Consider the following 21,120-nt stretch of genomic DNA (forward strand, 5'->3'; position numbering starts at 1 on the left):
AGAACTCTTATTGTTCTTTTATTTATTATTATATTCCCACTTTTAGTGATCTATGAGTATATCTTTTATTTTATTTTTATATTTGCATTCACTTTAAGGAATGTAATAAATCTAGTAGGATAGACTTCTAAACGCCTCTATTGATTTTTTATTTCATAATCATCATCGTAAATATACGTGGATTTTAAATCAAAATCTATCCATTCATGTTGTCATGATAATTCTCCAATTATAATAAATATGATATAATAAATAAAATATAGTAAAATATACCTAAAGATCTTTAACATCATCGTCATCACCTTGACTATTATCACGAGCACAAATCTATACTTTACCATGCTTGTACAATAAATCAAAGATTGGGAATAAGAATCATAATCCATTCTGAGATTGAATCTTTCAACATCCAGAAGATGAAGTTGTAAGGGAGAAAGTTTAAGGTGAAAAAGAATTTGATCTGTGGAGTGACTTTGAAAGATTTTGAAAAAAAATAGGGAATCATCATTTTATTTTATTTTTTTGCTCAATAATGATATTACAAAATCACATATGTAGTAAAAACTGACAAATGTAAAATATCCCTTTAACAAACAAACCATAATCACATATGTAGTAAAAACTGACAAATGTAAAATATCCCTTTAACAAACAAACCATAACCAAAAACAAACGCACACACCTACAAAAGCCACAAAAAACTCGACAAAACCCAAAAAACCCCTTCAACAAAAGCTGCTCACAGGTCAAAAGAATAAACACCAGCATCTAATCCACTTAATACACCAGTAACAGCAAGCCACACACTTGAACTATCATAATTATCGCAAACAATACTCACCACCAAGCCTTGAACATACTAGGTCTACTCATTCCAGCAGATGCTAATACATCTACCATTTCATTTCCATACACTTCATCTATTGAAAATGATAATTTTCCAACGTAGATACTCCTCCTTTCAAAATTTGCAAATGTAGCTTGTTGCGACCAAGGTCTCCTTGATTTATCTAAAATCCAATTATAGACCACCCTCAACCCATTTCAACAATTAATGAACGTGATCCCTTCCACCTCATATCAATAGAGAATTATCATGCTGATAACGTGTTATAAAATAAAGAGAGATGAAGAGAATAAAGAACAAATAAAATATGAAAGCAATAGAGGATGTACTTTATTGATCAAAATGGGTGATTACAATGCTTAATCGAGTCTCTATTTATAGGCATAAAAAGTATAAAAAAGTAGAAATCTAATTCTAATAACTATTAGAATTTAAAGTACATTAAAATTTTATCTTAATCATGATAGATATCCACTTAATAAAATATTTATAAAAAATAAAAACTTCTAGACATTTTCTTTTAAAAATATGATTTTATTTTTGTTTAAATTTGAATTAATAAAAGTGTATTAAATTAAAAATAATTTTTACAATACACACAATATTCATTTAGAGTGTCAAATATCATCATTTTAAACCATCCATATCAATATTAATCTTAGGCCTTGTAATATATATATTGGATTGTGTATATGAATGAAAAGAATATCTAATTATTTTTTTATAATGAAGTTTTAAAAAAAAATTAGTTTTAAAAATTATAGAATAATTTCTTTATTCACGTAATTTATAATATTGCTAAAATTTAAAGATAATTATTTTATACGGTTCTGAATAGTGTATATATTTTTACTTTTAAAAATTCTGAAAAAAATATTTTATTGAAAACATATTTATAAATATAAATAATTTTCCCTTAACATATTTGAAAAAATATTTTAAACATATTTAAGTAAAATAAGCATAATAATAAACATACTCTTCTTCTTTTTTGGATCTTTTTGCCCTCGGCCTTTAAATTTTAGTCAATTTGCTTTCTTTTGAACGAAAAAACTAAATGAATTATTGTTAAAGTTTTAATACATTAACATGACCATTCGCATGATAATCCACGTATAATTCACAAAAATTTAAAAAATAAAAGTTCTTAATTTTTTAGAAAAAATTATGTATATTATAATGAAGTATATATAAATTGCCACACAAGTTACAAATGTCGTTAAAATTTGAAAAATTCAATCAATTTTTCCATCCAAAGGAAAGCAATTTCACATTTTAAAGATTGAGGAACCAAAGTAATCTAAAAAAAAATAAGAGTTAAAAGGACAAAATGAATAAACGTTAGGATTAAATTTATTTTATACCTTAAAAATACTTTTAAAATTGACAAAGTTAAAATAAATTTTTAAATAGTTTTAACATTTAAAATGTTTTGATTATTTAAAATTATTTTTAAAATTATATTAAAGTTTTACATTTTAATTGAAATAAATTTAATTATTTTCTAACAGTTTTAAACCACTTTAAAAATAATTATAAATTAAAAAATCAATTTTAGAATTATCTATAAAAATAATTCAAAATTTTAAACATTTCTAATTTAAAATATATTTACTTTTTAGGCATAATGACTTATTTGGCCCTCCGACTTTATAAAAAATATTTTAACCCTTAAACTTACATTTTTGTCAAATCACCCTAAAATAGATGAAAAAGTTACCATTTTTAACTTTGTTGATGTGGTATACACGTAGATTGACACATAAATGACATATCAGCATTTAATTAATTTTAAAACTCAAAAAATTATAAAGTTTTTAAAAAATTAAAATCACTGAAATTATTTGATAAGTATAAAATTTATAGTAAAGAACTTTTAAAATATTATTTAAGCTTTAAAAATTAATTAAATGTTGACATGTCATCCATGTGTATGTCATATCAATAAAGTTAACAAATGTTAACTTGTCCATTCATTTTGGGTTGATTAACAAAAAAAATCAAGTTCAAGAGTTAAAATAGGCAAAAAATTAAATAAATGGCTAAAATGATGCTTCTGTAAAGTTGGAAGGCAAAAAGTCATTATGCCTAATTTTTACAACATTTCTTAAAAATTAATTTAAATGATGATTATATAGATATTTAATATTTTAACATTTTTTATTTATAATTTAATTTAAATTTTGGTACAATACTTAGAATTACTCATAATCTTTTACTAACCCTTTAAAAGGAGAATAACTTGCTTCAATTTACTCGAACCCACATCCTTTTACACTAGCAACAATGTCAATACCAACTTAAAACTTGAATGCAAATTATTTATTTCTTCACTTGTGATTCAATTTCATATAAAAATTGTTTTGTTTATAGTTTAGTTATATTTTTAATTGATTGAATTAATTTGATATAACGACTTATTTAGCATCCAACATTATAAAAAATTCTTTTTAGTCCTTCATATAATTTTTCACCTCTCTTTAACTCTTGAACTTATATTTTTCTGTCAAATCACCCCAAAATAGATAGAAAAGTTAACAAATGTCAACTTTGCTAACGTGAATATACATGTGATTGTCAAATCAATAATTAATTCATTTTAATATTTTTAAATTTTAAAAAATTATAATATATATATTTTTACAAAATTTTAAATAATTTTAATAACTTTCTATGTTTTGGAATTTAAAAAATAATTAATAAGGCATTATGCGAAATGATTTTAATCGAACCCTGCTGTTCAATTGCAAGATGTATAGGTAGATATAGGATTTTCACATGCTGAGAAAGTACTATAAATACTTCAACATAGGAGCTCTTTGTCTCACACCAATTCATCTCATTTCGTAGTGTTTCCAACATACATAATCACTATCTAACGAAATGTCTTCATCACAGCTTCCTTCTTCAATTCATGGATCCATGTCCAACCAGAAACGTCCCTCAGCCAAGTTTCATCCTAACGTTTGGGGGGATATTTTCCTTTCATCTCCATCAACGGTAAAGAGTTTTAGATACATATGTGTAAATATCTTATAATAATTCACTTATCTTTAGTGCATTTGTATTTTTGGTGTCTAATCAGTCGTTAATCATGTCATGTCTAATATATTGTTTAGCTTAAATCACATATACACAAGTGTTTGCACATGAGTAAATACATATATGCTTCATGTCTAAAATTGTTCAGTTTAATTCTACAATTTTGCAGAACGTTGATGCTAAAACTAAACTACAGCATGAAGAACTGAAAGAAGAAGTAAGGAGGATGATTAAGGTAGTGATGGATGATGAGTTACTCCACAAATTGCGTTTAATTGATACAATCAAGCGGTTGGGTGTGAGTTACCATTTTGAAAGAGAGATAGAGGAAGTATTGCTCAATATTTATGAGCATGACTATAAAGATGACCAAACTCTCGAGACTACTTCTCTTCAATTCCGATTGCTTAGAGAGAATGGATTTGGTGTTCCTTCTGGTGAGTCCATTTTCCTTCCCATTTTTTACGTTAAATCTAGTTTACTATTGTTTCTGGCAAGTGGCACACACTTACTGTGCGCTCCTTTTTTCTTTTTCTTTTTTCGCATTTTATAAAAATTGTTAATTTTCAATTTCAGTCCCTCTAATATGTTTAAATTTTAGATTTAATTTATATACTTTAATTTTTAACACAATTTTTCCTTATATTTTTATAATATTATTAATTACTCTAAATAGTTAATATCAAGTGATTTTAATGTTATTTTTATTTTGTGTGACTATCAAGTGATTTTTAAAAAATTTAAAATACCATACCGGAGAATTTATATTAATAGATAAATAATGATAACAATTGGATCTGAATTTTAAATTCGATAACTAGCGAACTATGTTTTTAAAAATAAAATAAAAGGTAAATTCTAAATATACAAAGTGTATAAAAATTTAGCGTATATTTTAATATTTAAATTTAAATTCTTTTAATTTAATACAAATAAATAATTAATAGGTCGAGATCCATACTAATTTCGATTAAAATCCCTATAAAAGTTGCTGCATGTAACTTATTCTCCTATAATAATAATACATTATGATAATGATGACGAGGATACCACGATGATGATGATAAAAGTCTTTGTAATCTTGTGAATCTTTTTTTTTTCTTCGCGTTATAATTCTCCTTTTCCTACAAAACTTTGTTGTTGAGAGTTCAAATATTAGATTTAATTTCTCTATATTACAATGATTAATATAATAATATTTTATTGGGTTGATTAGAATGGTTCAACAAGTTCAAAGATGATGAAGGAAACTTTAACATGTCCTTAACAAGTGATGTGAAAGGCTTACTAGAATTATATGAAGCTTCACATTTACGTGTGCATGGGGAAGATATACTTGAAAAAGCTCTTGGTTTCACTACCACTCATCTAGGTTTAGCCAAAGCTTCTGGCACTATCGAATATCCCCTTTCAGCCTTAGTCTCCCATGCTCTATACCAATCCATCCGCAAGGGCTTGCCAAGGTTGGAGGCTAAGCGATTCATTTCCATTTACCAAGGCGATGCTTCACATAACAAAACGCTGTTGAAGTTTGCAGAGTTGGATTTCAACTTGTTACAAACTTCACACAAGGAAGAGCTAAGCAAGATCTCAAGGCAATATATTACTCCTTCAACATTCAACATTAATTGTTTATCCTAATTTAAAAGGACTAATTGATGCCTAAAAATGAACTGTACATAGTTAGGCTAATGTGGGTTTTGTTTCAGGTGGAAGAAAGGTTTAGACTTAACTACAAAACTACCTTTTGTTCGAGATAGATTGGTGGAAAGTTACTTTTGGATATTGGGAGTCTATTTTGAGCCACAATACTCTTTTGCTAGGGAGATATTAGTAAAAACAATGGTCATCGCATCAATAATGGATGACATATATGATGCATATGGTACATTTGAAGAACTTCAATTCCTCACGAATGCAATTCAGAGGTTTGTAACTTATATATTTACACATGATTCAATTTTAAATTTAAAAGTTGATTTAATTCGTTCATGTAATCATGTACAAAAAAGCATTATTCAATATGTTTGATTTTGAACTTTTCTCTAATTGATTTTTCAGGTGGGATGCTGAATATATAGATCAACTCCCGGAATACATGAAATCATTTTACAAGCCATTGTTAGATTTTTATGGAGAAAAAGAGGAGGCAATGATTAAGCAAGGAAAATCATATCGTATCAAATATGCCAAAGATGCAGTATGTTGGTATCCTATTTATTTTTTAAATGATTTTACATAAGTAGTAAAAATTAGTAACCCTTTTGTCATATATTATATGAGGAAAGTGTCAAATATAAGTAAGACTGGCAATGAGGCAAGTCGTAGTGCAGCGAGGCGTAGTGGGACTATTCATCTCAACCCCATCCAATTTTTATACCTCCTACCTTGTACACCACGTCAAACATAATTTTATTTGAATTTTTTTTAGATGATAACATGAGTTAATTATATTAAACTAAAATGAATCAGAAGTCTTGTCTTACGCAGGAGTATTAATTAATTTCCTAAGCACATTTTCGACCACTTGCATACCCTCCTTCCCATCAGAAGATATTTTGGCTATAAGATCTACGGCTTGATTACTCTCATTAAATAGATGGGTTATCACCCAATGATCTCTACTCTATAGCACCTGATAAATTCGCCGAAGCAAAGTCAAATTCAAAGACATAGAGGAACCTTCTTAGATAACTTTGGTCACTTCTAAGCAATCATTTAGAACCAAAACTCTACAATGCCCCCTTTCTTGTAATAGGAGTAAACCATCTCAGATGTCCCATAATTTTATTTAAAATTTTATATCCAACAAAAAAAAAATGTGTCTCAACTATACCCAACTCACCCCAAAATATTAAATAATTTTTATGTTATATTACTTTTTACAATTCAAATAAAATGCATATTATAAAATCATATAAAAGATTAAAATATCTAACTAAAAAATTTAAAAGATTAGTTATGAAATTAAAAAATATTTTGGTAGTTTATTTAAAATAAGACGACCATGCAAGTTTAATCAAAACCTTATCCCTAATGTTTACCCTAGCAAACCATAAATTTTAATTAAGACATCTAAAATTTACTAGATGATGTAGGCTAAATTTACCAAATAGAATACATGGTTGGGCCCGACAATATGGGAAGCTCATTAGAGCTCATGGTTGGCGGCAATGAGAGTCCTTATTGGACTTGGGTTGCCGTCTATGATGTTGCATCTATTTTGGACTTTTTTTTTCTTTTATTAATTTCAATTAATATTAAATCTAATCAAATTTCCTATAAAGGTTGAATTGAAAATGTGGGTTGAAATTAAGAAGAACCCTAGCCCCCTATGTATGGACAATCTTTTGTTCTTGAAATTATTTCGTTTCACTTGTTTAGAGAGTAATTGCAACTAAGGTACCCGTAGTATTTTTCAATGCGTAACTTTGACTAATTTTTAGAGTCTTTTTAGGTCGATTCAGGAAAAGTGCATAATTAATAGTTTGTATATTATCCTTTGTAAATCTTTATGGGCAGCTCAAGATAGATCACAAATCAAATTTTTTGACCAGCAATTTCGTATTCAAACATATTTAGTTACTATATGTTGATGATTTATTTTGAATTTAATAAAACAAAATTAATATTTTCGTCACCTATGACTCTTTGTCCACATGTTTAGACGTTGCTCACCAAATATATTAGAATCCGATGGGTTTGCTAGGGTAAGCATTAGAGGCTAAGTAATACAACATATGGTTTAATTAAAAAGCTGTTTTGCTTGTCTCCCAATTCAATTTTCAGAGAAAGAAAATATGTTTTATAGAGCATCGAAACATACGTATTTGGGTTATTTTATTATCCCTAAATATAGGTAAATGTTTAATATGAGTATATTCTATTTTATAACAAAATTATATTTGAAAGATTATAACTTGAAAATTTATTATCCCTAAATCGCTTCTTTTTTTTTATAGTTTAAACAATTGTGTGAATCTTTTTTTGTCGATGCCAAATGGTACAATCAAAATTACGTACCAACAATGGAGGAGTATATGAGGAACGGAGTTTTATCTGCTGGTTATATCATGTTAACTGTCACATCTTTTGTTGGAATGGAAGATTTTGTGACGCCTGAGATTTTTAATTGGGCATCTAACAATCCCAAAATCATTGATGCTTCTTCCATTGCTATTCGTCTCATGAATGATGTTACTTCACACAAGGTATTTTTTTTTTCAAATTTTACAAAGAGTATTTTCAATAACTTATGTTTGATGAATAAAACTAACATAAATATATAGTTTGAGCAAGAGAGAGGACACTCTGCTTCGGCTGTTGAATGCTACATGAGAGAACATGCGGTTTCAAAAGAAGAAGCATGTAGTGAATTGAAGAAGAGAGTGGAGAATGCTTGGAAAGATATAAACCAGGAATTGATATTTACTGAGATATCCAAAGTTGTTCCAAGGCCAGTTCTTACACGAATACTCAATTTTACAAGGGTCACCGAGTTCATTTACAAGAATGGAGATGAGTACACACATGTTGGGAAAAATACAAAAGAAGGGATAACTTCTTTGCTCATTGATCCAATCTCAGTCTCTTATTGAGGAATTATGAATCTATATCACCTAGCGATCCATTTCATGTTTATGTTGCTTTTATATGTTATTTTGTGTTTAGGATGATATTTAAATCCTAACGTCTCAATAATTCATATGTATGTTTGTCTCACTTTTACATGCCATATTATGTTTAAGGTGTTATATCAATCTCATGATTTCTTGAGACTTAAGGGTTGGTGAATGAATCAAGGCATTGTTATTTAAATGGGTTTCATGGTTGTTCTTTTGGTGCAATTCTGATTTGGTCTCTAATGATTTCTTTTTTGAGGTTTTACTGCAAGGGATCATGAGTGGTAGTTGTGTTATTGTGTTACAAAGAGCTAATGCTTACAGTATATCAACATGGGATGATGGTGAATGAGCCTCGACTTACAGTGTAGCAACATGTGTTTGCTTAAGAGATTGTTAGGATTTTGTACGGTTGTTATGGTTTGGGTTTTGCTTGTTATGGTGTTTGGCTTGGGGATGATGTCTTGTTAGGGACTTATTGTGTAGTCGTGTTTTTTTATTCTAAGTTTTGGGTGTGTGAGGAGTTCGTCTTGTCTTGTCTATCGCTAACCTATTGGTTAGTTGCCATTTCTGGGATTTTAATAACATGTTATTTTGGGTGAGAAAAAAATTGGTAAAGAACTATTTTACTAAGCATCCAAGGGATATCCATACAAAAAACACCTCATATAAAGACTTAATGTAACACCCAAAATTTAAGGGGTTAATTGTAAGAAATAATCAAGAAAATGGTTAGACTTGATAATTAAGTGTTTAGTGTACTCCTTAGAGGTTCAAAATTCTATTTACATTTCTTCCTATTTTCTTTCATTTTTTCTTTTTGGCAATTAAGGAGTAAGCTCAATCTAGTATGTCCAAACCATTTTTAAATTTTGAAGAAACGGGGATTGACTTTAAAACGAAATATAGAGTCGTCACAATCCTTTTTGTTTAGGTGTGATCAGATCACCTAATAAAATATTTTATTTTATTAAAATATTGATTTTGGCTTACGAAATTCAAGAAAACGGGTTCGGGAGTAGGTTACGTACGAGGAAGGATTAGCACCCTTGCAACGCCCAAAATTGGTACCTAATTGATTAATTAATGTCCTAGTGTCGAAAATTTGAAAAGATTTTAAAATACAATCCCATTAAAAAATGTTTGAATAACTCGAGTTGGAATTTAAGATTCACTTGTTCCGAAGGAATAAAATATCATATCCAATACGTTAGTGTCGAAACTATTTTTTTAAAAAAACGAAGTCGACTTGGTTTTGAAAATGAAAACGAAAAAATGGGAGTCGTCACCAATCTTTTTTTATTTAGGTGTTATCGGATCACATGGTAATTCAGTCGTTTTAACAAAAATTTAAATTTATTAAAACGATGATTTTTGGTCTACAAAATTCAAAAAACGGGTTCGGGTGTCGGTTACGCACGAGGAAGGGTTAGCACCCTCGATTCACCCAAAATTGGTACCTAGTTGATTAATTAATGTATTGGTGTCGAAAATTTGAGAACTTTGAAGATTTTAAAAGTACGATCCTTTGTTAAAATATTACTTAATTGAAATTTTTTTGAGAAAATATGTGTTTCAAGTTAATCGAGGAAAAGAATTATGTCCTTAAGTTAGGACACAATATTTTAAATCCCCGAAACGAGAATAAACACCGAAAATTATTTATTTAGAAAGATATTTGATTTTCTCGGTTTTTTTAAAAAGAAATCATACTCCGTAAGTTAGAATACGATTTTTCTTTAATACTGAAGTTATTTATTAAAAATTTTAAACATTCGTATGTTCAATTTTATCGAGAAAATCGAAGCGCCGTGAGTTAGGGAATGTCTTTTCGAAACTCGAAATACGAAATATTAGTAACAATACAATAATAGTAATAAAGTAGAAAAGATAATAATAATGTATTAATAAGAATAATAATATATTAATAATAATAATCATGGAAAATAATAATAATATTAATATTTTAAATAAGATAATAATAATAGTAGATATAATAATAATAATAATAATAATAATAATAATAATAATTTGAAAATCAAATAGCAAAATAATGAAAAATGACTAAATTGAACTTAAAACGAAAGTTTGGGGCAAATTCAAAATAAAAAGAAAGGGGAGGACCTATTCGAACACGCGAATAACATGGAAGGACTAAAAGGCAATAATCTCTTCCCTCCAAAACGCACAGCTCAAAGGGGGGCTAAATTGGAAACGAAATAAATTAAAGGGCCAAAATTAAAATTTAAAAAAAAACTTGATTGCATAGTCATGAAAAAGCGGAAGGGCCAAAAGCGCAAATAACCCTTCCGCTTAAAAACACGCTACCCTAGGCCGGACGAGTCAGGTTGGGTTGAATCGGGTTAGGACAAAACGACGTCGTTTTGAGGCTTATGAGTTTAGGCCAAAATGACGCCGTTTTGATTTATTATTTAAGTCATTTTTTGCAAAAAAAAAAAAATCATTCTATCTTTGTTCTAAAAAAAAAAAACTTCAAGAAAGCTCTAAGCTCTCTCCTCCTCTCTCCAAGTCCGGTCAAGCTCTGGCATCGACTCCACCGTGGACCGCCGGTCGCCGGCGACGACACCACCGTCCACGGTGGCTGGCGAAATAAAAAAGAGCCCTTTTTTATCCCCTTCTCGCATAGAACCTTGTTATGGGGTTATAAACACCGAGATTTCAACCAAAATCGGGCAAAAGTGAGAAAACCTTTCGGTTTCTCTTTCTCCGGCAAATAAGAAGGTGAACCCTGTCCTTTTCTTTTATTTTTTATTAAAAATATGTAAAAAAAATGCTTCGAAAAGAAAAAAGAAGAAATAAAGAAAAAATAAAAACACCTTGGTAGATCTGTTTTTCTTTGCTTTTTGTTGTTTTGTTTTTGAACCTTTTTTTATTATTGATTCTTCGAAAAACCCCTTTTTACATTGATAGATCTTGGCCTTTTATAGCCGAAAATGGATTACATTTGATTTTTTTCTTTCTATTCCTACTGTTATACTGCTTGGGCTGTTGTCTCTGCTTTTTTACTTTCTTTTACAGGTTCAAAAGGTCAACATCAGCAGTGGCAAGTGGTGAGGTGACAATGGTGGTGGCAGCAGGCTAGGGGTGGTGCGGTGCTAGGCTATGGGGGCTAAGGTTTGTTGTTTTCTAAAAATATTATGGGCTAGGGTTAGGTCTTGGGTTTTGTTTGCAATTTGGGCTGTTTGGGATTTGGGTTTTATTGGTTTTTATTGTTTTAGGCCCGGGCAGAATTTGGGCTGTACAGTTAGGATACAACATTTTAAACCCTCAAAACTGAGATCTTGTGATTTTCAAAACATGCAATTAAAAGGAATTTCCAAACACAAAATATTACCTTTTTTTTTAAAGAAGCTTTCAGATAGGAGCCATTATAAAAACGGACTTGAAATACATTTATTTGGTTTGTTTGAAGTAAAGAAAATGAAACGTTCAATTTTAGGCAAATAAGTTGGCAATCTCAATTATAATACAATGCACGGGAATGAAGAACAAAGTAACAAATATGAAAAATATACATGGATAACATATTATACAAATTATCGACAATAATACAAAGATACAAATATGTAGTCAAAATACACCTAATGGTAATAATCTTACAACATACACTATTTAACATTTCTAAATAAAGACTAATGAATAAAAAATCTATTTAAACAATGAAACAAAAAACTTTTAAAAGGTAATGAGCAGTGTTAAAACAAATAATAAAAAGGAAGATAAATTTGAAATTGACATTGTAAAAAACAATTTAAAAGTAAATTATATGTATATAAACTAATGACACATGCAAAAATTTGAAATAAATTATAAAATAAATAAAAATAAAATAAATAAAACATAAAATATAAAGTTCAACATATAAATGAATTTCAAAAAGTATTATAAGAAGAAATTTAAAATTAGTGCGGACAAAACAACTTAAAACTAAAATAAATAAAAATAATATAATTATGTACATAAAAATAATAAAGTATGCCCATATAAGATTTTAAAATGAATAATGTACATGTTAGAAAGTTTTAACATAAATGAATTATATAAATACAACCATATAAAAATATACAAAGGAATAACAATCTATATAATATGAAATCGGTGATCATACAAAATAGTTTGAAGTAAGATTTATTCATCAACAATTAATAATATACATAAAGTGAAAAACTTAGTATAAATAATACATATATAAAAATAATAATGGATAAGAGTGTTAAAAAACAAACTATATAGTAAAATAGGATCTTTAAAAGAAATAAATTATATATAAATAGATTTAAAAGAAAATATAAATATAAAACAACATGAAATTGATAATGTACATAGAATAAAATTAATTTTAATATAAACTATATATATATAAGGGTAATTAAATTAAATATTATACAAAATTTTAAAACTTCATGATATAAAGGAGAGTTTTAAAATAATCACTATATAATTAAACAAATGAAAAATAGACAAAGTAAATTATTAAAGTAATTCAAAATGTATATTTAAATAATTTTTTAAAAGATGAATGCTAAAAAAATGAATTATGCATATTGAAATGAAAAAATACTTAATTGAAAAAAAGTCAAACTAAAATGGGATAATTAATAAATAAAATAAACCATTGAAGCCGAAATAAGGACTAAAGTGCAATGCGCACGAATGTATGAGGACTAAAAATGTAAATGTTTCCGGTCCCAAAACACAGCGCTTAGGCGCAGACTAAGTTGAAACAATGCGCAAATTCCAAGGGTAATTTAAAGGACAAAGAAAATGTAAATAGGGCCTCATTGAATGTCAGTGCAAAAAGGGAAGGAATAATTGCGCAAATACCCCTTCACCGCAGAAACATGCAGATCCTGAGGGCGATCGGGTTGGGTCACGGGTCAGAGGCTCAAAACGGTGTCGTTTTGGCCTCTGTGAACACCCTTTAAAACGGCGCCGTTTTTCTTTACTATTTAAATCAAAACTTTGTTTTAAAATCACTTTAATACCTATTTTCTTCTAAAAAAACCCTAAAACTTTGAAGTTCTCCCATCCCTTTTCTTTCGGCCGAAAGGGCCTCCCTCGGCATTCTTCAACCGCCGCCGTGGCCTATGGCCGGCGTTGCGGAGAATGGGTTTTTAAGCTCCGATTTTGAAGCACTTCTGAAGGTTAAACCCTTGGCAACTAAAAAAGGAGAGGAAAAGAACTCTTGGCCCTTTTGCTGAACCCGATCGCAACGACGAAGAAGGCTCTCCGACGGCACGACCAAGAGGACTCAGGTGAACGGTTCCTTCCCTTTCTTATTGCCTTTCACACCGAAATCAAATAAAAACTCGAAAAATAAAAACAATCGAAAATCACCTTTTTCTCTTTGAATAATTTCTTGGTTTTCTTTCTATTCAAAAAAATCCAGCCCTCTATTTATTACACTCGGTCCTTTTTTAATAGCCGAATAAAGAAAAATAAATAAATAAAAAGAAAATAAAAATCAATTTCCTTAGATCTTTCTGTTTATTTGCTGTCAATTTGCTGTATATTGTTGCTCCCCTCCTTGCTGTTATTCTGTTTCTTTTTACAGGTGCATGGCCCGCTGGAGCAACGACATGGCACTTGGCGTGGGTGTATGGACGTCGCGCGTGGCAGTTGTACGGAGCTGAAGGCTGGGGTTTTGGCTGCGGCACAAGGGGAGAAACCCTAGGGTTTCTGTTTCTAAAATGCCTTGGGCCGTTTGGGCCTTGTATTTTGGGCTAGGTCTTGGGTTAGGTCTAGTTTTATAATATTGGGTCACATTTGTTGTTGGGTCATGGACTATTTTATATTTTGGGTCTGTTGTAACAAAGGGACTTGGACTATTAAAAATTTGGTTTTATTTATTTTATTTATTTTCTGTTGGGCCAAAATTGGCCTATTACATAGTATATATATTAAATATGGTAAAAATAAATCAAGCTTGTGTAGCAGCTCAGGCTTTGCAAATCCCAAATCAAAACGAATACTGTTAATCTATTTTCTATCAATTGTTGAAAATTATCGTCAATAATCTCGGTCTTTTCATCCAAGTTCGGTAAGTTTAGTTGATCCAATTTTTAGAACTCAATTTCTGAAAAAGTGTCGTATCTTGTTAAACTTTCATTTCGAATTCTATCTATCATGATTTTTTTTCCGATTTCTTCCATTAACCTTGCTTAATCTTGAAATCCGTCATTGATTCTTGTGTAATTGTCATTTGAACAACTCAATTCAGGTATGCCAGACAAGGTTTGAACAAGAGGGATGTCGTTCCGTCTTTCGATAATAGGTGGGTGTTCTTTGATAAGAAAATCAAGGCAAAACCGAGTCTAGAACAGACCACACAACCTTCCACACGGGCTCGTGGGCCTTCCATGTGGACCACACAGCCTCTCACACGACCATGTGCCACTGAAACCCTAAAATTTTTGCTTCTCACATGGCTTAGATCCCTCTACACGGTCTGGCCACACGGCCCGAGCCATACCACATGGGCGTCTGACCCACAAGGCTATATGCCTCTGTTTCTTAAATTTTACCCCAAATTTTATGTTTTGTGCAAATTAGACCTTGAGTGGTTCTCGAATTGATTTTAGTGATTTATTTTATTCAATTAAGCCCTTGATTTTAATATTAATGCTAGAATCCATGATGGATTGATTCGATTACTACTACATAAGTATGCTATGTGATTTATACATGCCTTCAATGTCTGAATTGCTGATAAATTTCTATCTTTACTCGTTTTATCGAATTACTGAATGCATGAATGATATGTGATTAAGTACATGTTGTGTATGATTGAATTATTGATAAATTGTGTTACACGTATTATTGAAATATTGATTGTTTGAACAACATGTTTATTGTACTAATAAACCGAATACATGACAAACTTGTCTTCTGCTACTGTTGATAAAAATGCATGTTAAACATGTCTACTATTTCTGTACTGTGTCTTTGTACTTTTTAAATTTTAAAATTTTAGTCCTGGCCGAATGATAGCCATTAAATTCATTAAGTTATGTTATTTTAAAATTCATTAAGTTAAGTTATGTCAACTTGTTATTTCTACATATTATTCATAAAAAAAATCAATTTATGGATTTGGCAATTGTAGTTTGCATTAAAATTAAAACTTCAAAATTTTAAAATATAATAACTAAGAATAATCCAATTGTAAAATATAAACTAAATTTACAACTTTAAGCATAGTACAAAATTAATAATAAAATTTAACTAAATAAATTTAGGTGTTACTATTTAATTAAATTAATATTTTAAAATTCAAAAAGTATAAAAATTAAAATTAATTAAATCCGCAACTTAAACGGATTAATAATAGAATTTGAACTATTTTACAGGGTAAAAAAGAAAGATAAAAAGAAAAACGTGTTGGGGAGGACACTTTCAGCTTGAAAAGACCATGATTTGCTTTCCCTAGAAAAGAAATGGTCTCTATTTAAAATAACACATCAAGACACTTTCAGCCACAGATTTTCAATGACTGAATTTGGACTATTTTAACGGGTAACAAAGAAAAAGGTGTCGAAACTATTTTTTATTTTAGAAAAAAAACGAGGATGAACTTTTAAAATAAAATGTGGAGTCGCCATCAATCTTTTTGTTTAGGTGTGATTGGATCACTTAATAAAATATTTTATTCTATTTAAATCAATTTTGATCTACGTAAATTTAAAAAATAGGTTTGGGAGTCGGTTACGTATGAGGAAGGGTTAACATCCTCATCACACTCAAAATTGGTACCAAATTGATTAAGTGTTGCCCTTATGTCTAAAATTTTTTAAAAAAAATTGAAATATGATTCATTTTAAAACATTTGAATAGCTCATTTGAATAGCTCAGGTTAGTCTTCAAAATTCTCTTGTCTCAAAAGAATACAGCATCACATCTAGTACGATAGGACACGATCCTTTATACCTTTGAAAACACGATTATTTTTTGACTTCCAAAAGCTCAATCGTTGAAATTTACAAAAGGATGTCCAATTATTTAATCCAACGAAAAACTGAAACCCAGCACGATAGGGCACTGTTTTTCGAATTCCCAAACATTGAACATTGCCTTATTTTAAAATTTTTTAAGTAAACAATTATAAACTAGCTCAAAACGCACTGATTTCACTTGAAATAAAAACGAGACGGCTAATATCAATCAAAACATTAAAATTTGAATCACAATGCAATAATATAGAAAAATCAAAGTTACAAACATGGATTAATATACATAGATGAAATATTATACAAGTGAACAAAAAGAACAAATTAACATGCACACAATAGCAATGAGCTCACATCCAAGAAACAAATTAGAAGAAAATATAACAAGTTTGAACATAAATGAACAAAAATTTAAATAATAGTACAAAAGATTAATAAACAATATAAAACAATAATACATGAAATAACATAAAAACTAAAACAACACATAACATACAAAACAATATGGAAACAACTTGAAAACTATTAAATATATAAAAATTTGCAAATGAATAACACATGATAGGGTTTGAAATGATTTACATATATAAAAACAAAACTAAGAATATGTAAACGACTATTAAAATAAATATTGTGAAAGAAAAAATTGGAGTTAATAACATACAAAAATATTTAAAAACAAAACATATATATTTAAAGGTGATAATATACATACAATAATAAAAAAATCAATAAAAAATATATAATGAAGATATAATGAAATAACAAAGAATAAACAATATACATGAAAGAATAACAAACCAATATATAATAAAACTATATATATATATATATATATAATAATCTTAAATAACAAAGAAATAATAAAATATGTTTTTAAAGAATAAACTATATACATAATAAATTTAAAAGAGATACAAATAAATAGATCTAAAAGAAATTATATAAATAAAATAACATAGAATTAATAATGTTTATAAAATAAAACTAATTTTAATATAAATTATATATATAGGTAATTTAAATTAAATATTGTACAAAATTTTAAAACAATATGATATATAAAAGGTGATTTTAAAATAATACTTTTATAATAAAAACAAAGTAATTTATCAAAGTAATTTAAAATGTATAAAAAAATTAAGAGATGAATGCTAAATGAATATAAAAAATAATGAATTATACAAATTGAAATGAAAAAAAACTTAATTGAAATAAAATTAAACTAACAGAGATAATTAATAAATAAAATAAATTAATGAAACTGACATAAGGACCAAAATGCAAGGCGCATGAATGCACAAGGGCTAAAAGTGAAATGTTCCCAACCCAAAAAAAAACAGCACTCAGGCACGGACTAAATTAGAATGGCGTGCAAACGTCTGGACAAAGATGAAAGAAATAGAATAGGATTAAATTAAAGGTGGCGTAACTTGGAGGGATTGGCCACGAAAATTACCCATTTAAGGTGTTAATGCGCAGATCCAGCGTATGGATCAGTCAACGCATGGGTTTTTCTTTCCCCCCCCTTAATTACGCCGATTTAAAATTTAATATAACTTTTATTATACATATATATTTTAAAAGCTTACAAAACCACTTTTCTAAGCAAAACCCCCAAAATTCTTAACCCTTTCAGCTAGGGTTTCAATCAACAAGCTTGCAGCAGCCGAACCACCACCAGATCCGGTGGCCGACAGCGCGCAGACGATGGCATGAACTTGCCAACGACAGAGAACTTTTACTATGCCCGTGGAGATTTGGTAAGTATATTCTCCCTCTTTTTCTTCTTTATAAAAAAAACTTCAAATCCTATATTTTTTCAAAAAAAAAAAAAAAAAACGAAGCGAGATTCAAAGAATGAAAAGGATTTCAACACCATTCGACCCTTGCCCGACCCTCCATGCTTCTGAGGTGTTTGGGCTCTCATCAGCATCGATTTAGGTAACCTTTTTCAATTTTCCATGCTAAAATTCTAAACAAATAAAAAGGGGAAAAAAAACTTAAAAGAAAGGAAACGAAATTTAAAATCACCTCTTGATATTTTTTTTGATTGCCTTTTCTGGTATTCAGTATCCGTAAAATTTACACTGATTCTCTTGGCCTTTTATAGCCGAAAAAATGAAATGAAATTACAACCCCATTTTCCTCTATATTTTTCTGCTTGCTGTGATTTGCTGTACATTGTTGCTGATTTCTTCTCGTTGATTCGAATGACGTGGAAATAGTTGTACAGAGGAAACCAGGCACGGGAGTCGCAGCACGGGAGAAATTTTTTTTCCAGAAACCCAAATATGATAGGTTATTTGGGCTAGTCCTGAAATTGGGCAACTGGGTCCATGCTAGAATTGGACTATTGAGTCCATGCATTTAGGTTAAGGTTATTGGGCCAGTGGGTTTGTGGTAATAGACTTTGGACTAAAAAAATTATTATTTTGGCTTTTTATTTTAATTTATTTTTGGTTTATTTATTTCTTGTTTTTTTATTCTAACGGGCCCGGGCGAAATGGGCTTATTACAAGAGGGAAAAAAAAAAGTTGTTGGAGAGGACGGCTAGTCGAGAAAACAGAGTAGTGAACAATCTTAGTTGAGAAAACACTTGAAATGAACTGGTCTCTATTGCTACAGCTGCCTTTTGTCACCTTCTCCTATTTCAGACGTGTTAAAACATTGTCATCGTAAATTACGCATCGAGGCAATTTCAGCCACAAAGTTTCAATAATTGAATTTGGACTATTTTAAAGGGTAACAAAGAAAGAGAGAAGAGATGGTGTTGGAGAGGACGGATGGTCGAGAAAACAGAGTAGGGAACAATCTGAGATGAGAAAGCAGTTTCAAGTGTTGAATGAATGGCTATCTCAATAGCTTATTGGAATTAAACTACAATAAAAAATAACAATTTCCATTTATATAGTGAATGTTAGTTGTGTTACAATTTAGATTTATTTGATTTTTTTTAACAGTATAAAACTAAATTGATTCATCTAATAATAAATGAAATAATTTTATCCAATTATATTTTCCTTTAAAACCACGTGAAGGCGCTGTAATTGCTGATTAGCGACTTTAGTTAGTAAAACATTCTCTTTTATTTCCCTTAAAAGATATGCAGTAAGATGAAAAACCTCAAAGCATGGTGCCTTTAAATAGAAGCTAATCATAAAAGCATTTGGATCACACAAAACTCTAAACAGCTTTTGCCATACTAAACAAAATGTCTTCTCCAATTTCTACAAAATTTGCCCCATCTCAAGATGGTAACACCGCCAAGGAAAATCGTCATTTGGCCAATTTAAACCTAGCTTTTGGGGGAACATTTTCCGTTCTTCTCCTTCTCAAATGGTATGATCGGACGTATGATAATCATTTTTATTTTGTGCTTGTTTGACATTATTATTTAGATTTGATGTAAGTGCTAATATGTATTTCATACAGATGTATTTAATTTTTAAAACAATTTTCATAATTGATATAAAAATAGAAATTCAACTTGCTATTTCTATATATTACTCGAAAAAAATTGATTTATGGATTTTACAATTGTAGCTTGCATTAAAAGTAAAACTTTGAAATTTAAGAAATATAACAACTAAGAATGATTCAATTTGAGAATATAGATTAAATCTATAATTTTACACAAAGTACAAGACTAATAATGATTTTCACCAAACAACGGTAATCGTTACTATTTAATCAAGATTAAGATTTTAAATTTTAAAAAGTATAAAACTAAAATTAACTGAATTTACAACTTATGTAAAATACAAGGATGAATAATTGAATTTCAACTATTTTATAAGGTAACAAAGAAAGAGAAAAGAAAAACGTATAATGTAGATATTTGTATTGGTGTATTTTAATGTATCATTTTGGATTTATTTTTAAAAAAATTAACAATTCTATGACTTAAATAAAAATTTCTAAATAATTCAATAACTTAAATGGAAACTTTCGAATAATTCAAGGATCAAATTTTAAATGACCGAAATGAAAAACTACTCATAATTTAATGATAATGCGCGGTGTTGTTGTTGATATAATAACCTTCAAGTGTTTGTGGATTGAAATTAGATACGCAACGTAAGGTGGCAATGATTCCTCGAATTTGGAAGGTGATGTTGGATTACTAACGTTGTATTAAGCCATTTCAATGTAATATTTAGGATTTATCGTTATTTTTAAAAAATTGATATTTATAATATTTATAAATATTAAATAATGAGAATAAATAAATTTTAAAAGATAAAATACTTATAAATTATATAAAATTATTTAATAAACTTCATTAATACAACTCATCATGAATTAAACTCGAAATGATTAAGTAAAGAAATTATTTTATAAATTAGACAATAAAATCATCTCAAGTTACCATATTATTCAGCAAATCTAAAATAAATAATAAAAATATTTATATTTATATTTATATTTTAGCAGTCATTTTTCTTGTATACATGCCAATACATCATATTTCAATCAGTACAAACAAAATCAACTAGATACCTTAAATTTCGTGTTTTTGCTTGACTTTATGAGCGAGGACTTAGTGCGGCCTGTTTGGGGTTTTTCTTTGATCTTTGTCTAAGCCTTGGTATTTTAAAAGTTAAAATCTGATATTAGTTTATGCATTATATGTAAATTG

The 21,120-nt window shown here is 28.9% G+C and overlaps 1 protein-coding gene and 2 long non-coding RNA genes across 3 annotated transcripts; all 3 read left to right on the forward strand.

Annotated features, from left to right (window-relative positions):
• The first annotated feature begins 3,585 nt into the window (after window positions 1-3,585).
• On the forward strand, window positions 3,586-8,707 carry LOC108472792 ((+)-delta-cadinene synthase isozyme XC14-like). Its single transcript, XM_017774347.2, has 7 exons — window positions 3,586-3,847; window positions 4,059-4,326; window positions 5,106-5,484; window positions 5,599-5,817; window positions 5,951-6,089; window positions 7,852-8,100; window positions 8,179-8,707. Exons 1-7 carry the CDS (start codon window positions 3,731-3,733, stop codon window positions 8,485-8,487), a joined length of 1,680 nt encoding a protein of 559 aa, XP_017629836.1. The 5' UTR covers window positions 3,586-3,730; the 3' UTR covers window positions 8,488-8,707.
• A 4,781-nt stretch (window positions 8,708-13,488) lies between these two features.
• LOC108472454 (uncharacterized) lies at window positions 13,489-15,196 on the forward strand. Its single transcript, XR_001869541.2, has 3 exons — window positions 13,489-13,787; window positions 14,087-14,572; window positions 14,753-15,196. It is a non-coding gene; the product is annotated as an uncharacterized LOC108472454 (long non-coding RNA).
• A 2,670-nt stretch (window positions 15,197-17,866) lies between these two features.
• On the forward strand, window positions 17,867-18,949 carry LOC108472796 (uncharacterized). The gene is made up of 2 exons (XR_001869601.2): window positions 17,867-18,241; window positions 18,707-18,949. It is a non-coding gene; the product is annotated as an uncharacterized LOC108472796 (long non-coding RNA).
• Window positions 18,950-21,120: the final 2,171 nt, after the last annotated feature.

This window comes from Gossypium arboreum, chromosome 11, assembly GCF_025698485.1.
Source record: "Gossypium arboreum isolate Shixiya-1 chromosome 11, ASM2569848v2, whole genome shotgun sequence".
Lineage (NCBI taxonomy): Eukaryota > Viridiplantae > Streptophyta > Magnoliopsida > Malvales > Malvaceae > Gossypium > Gossypium arboreum.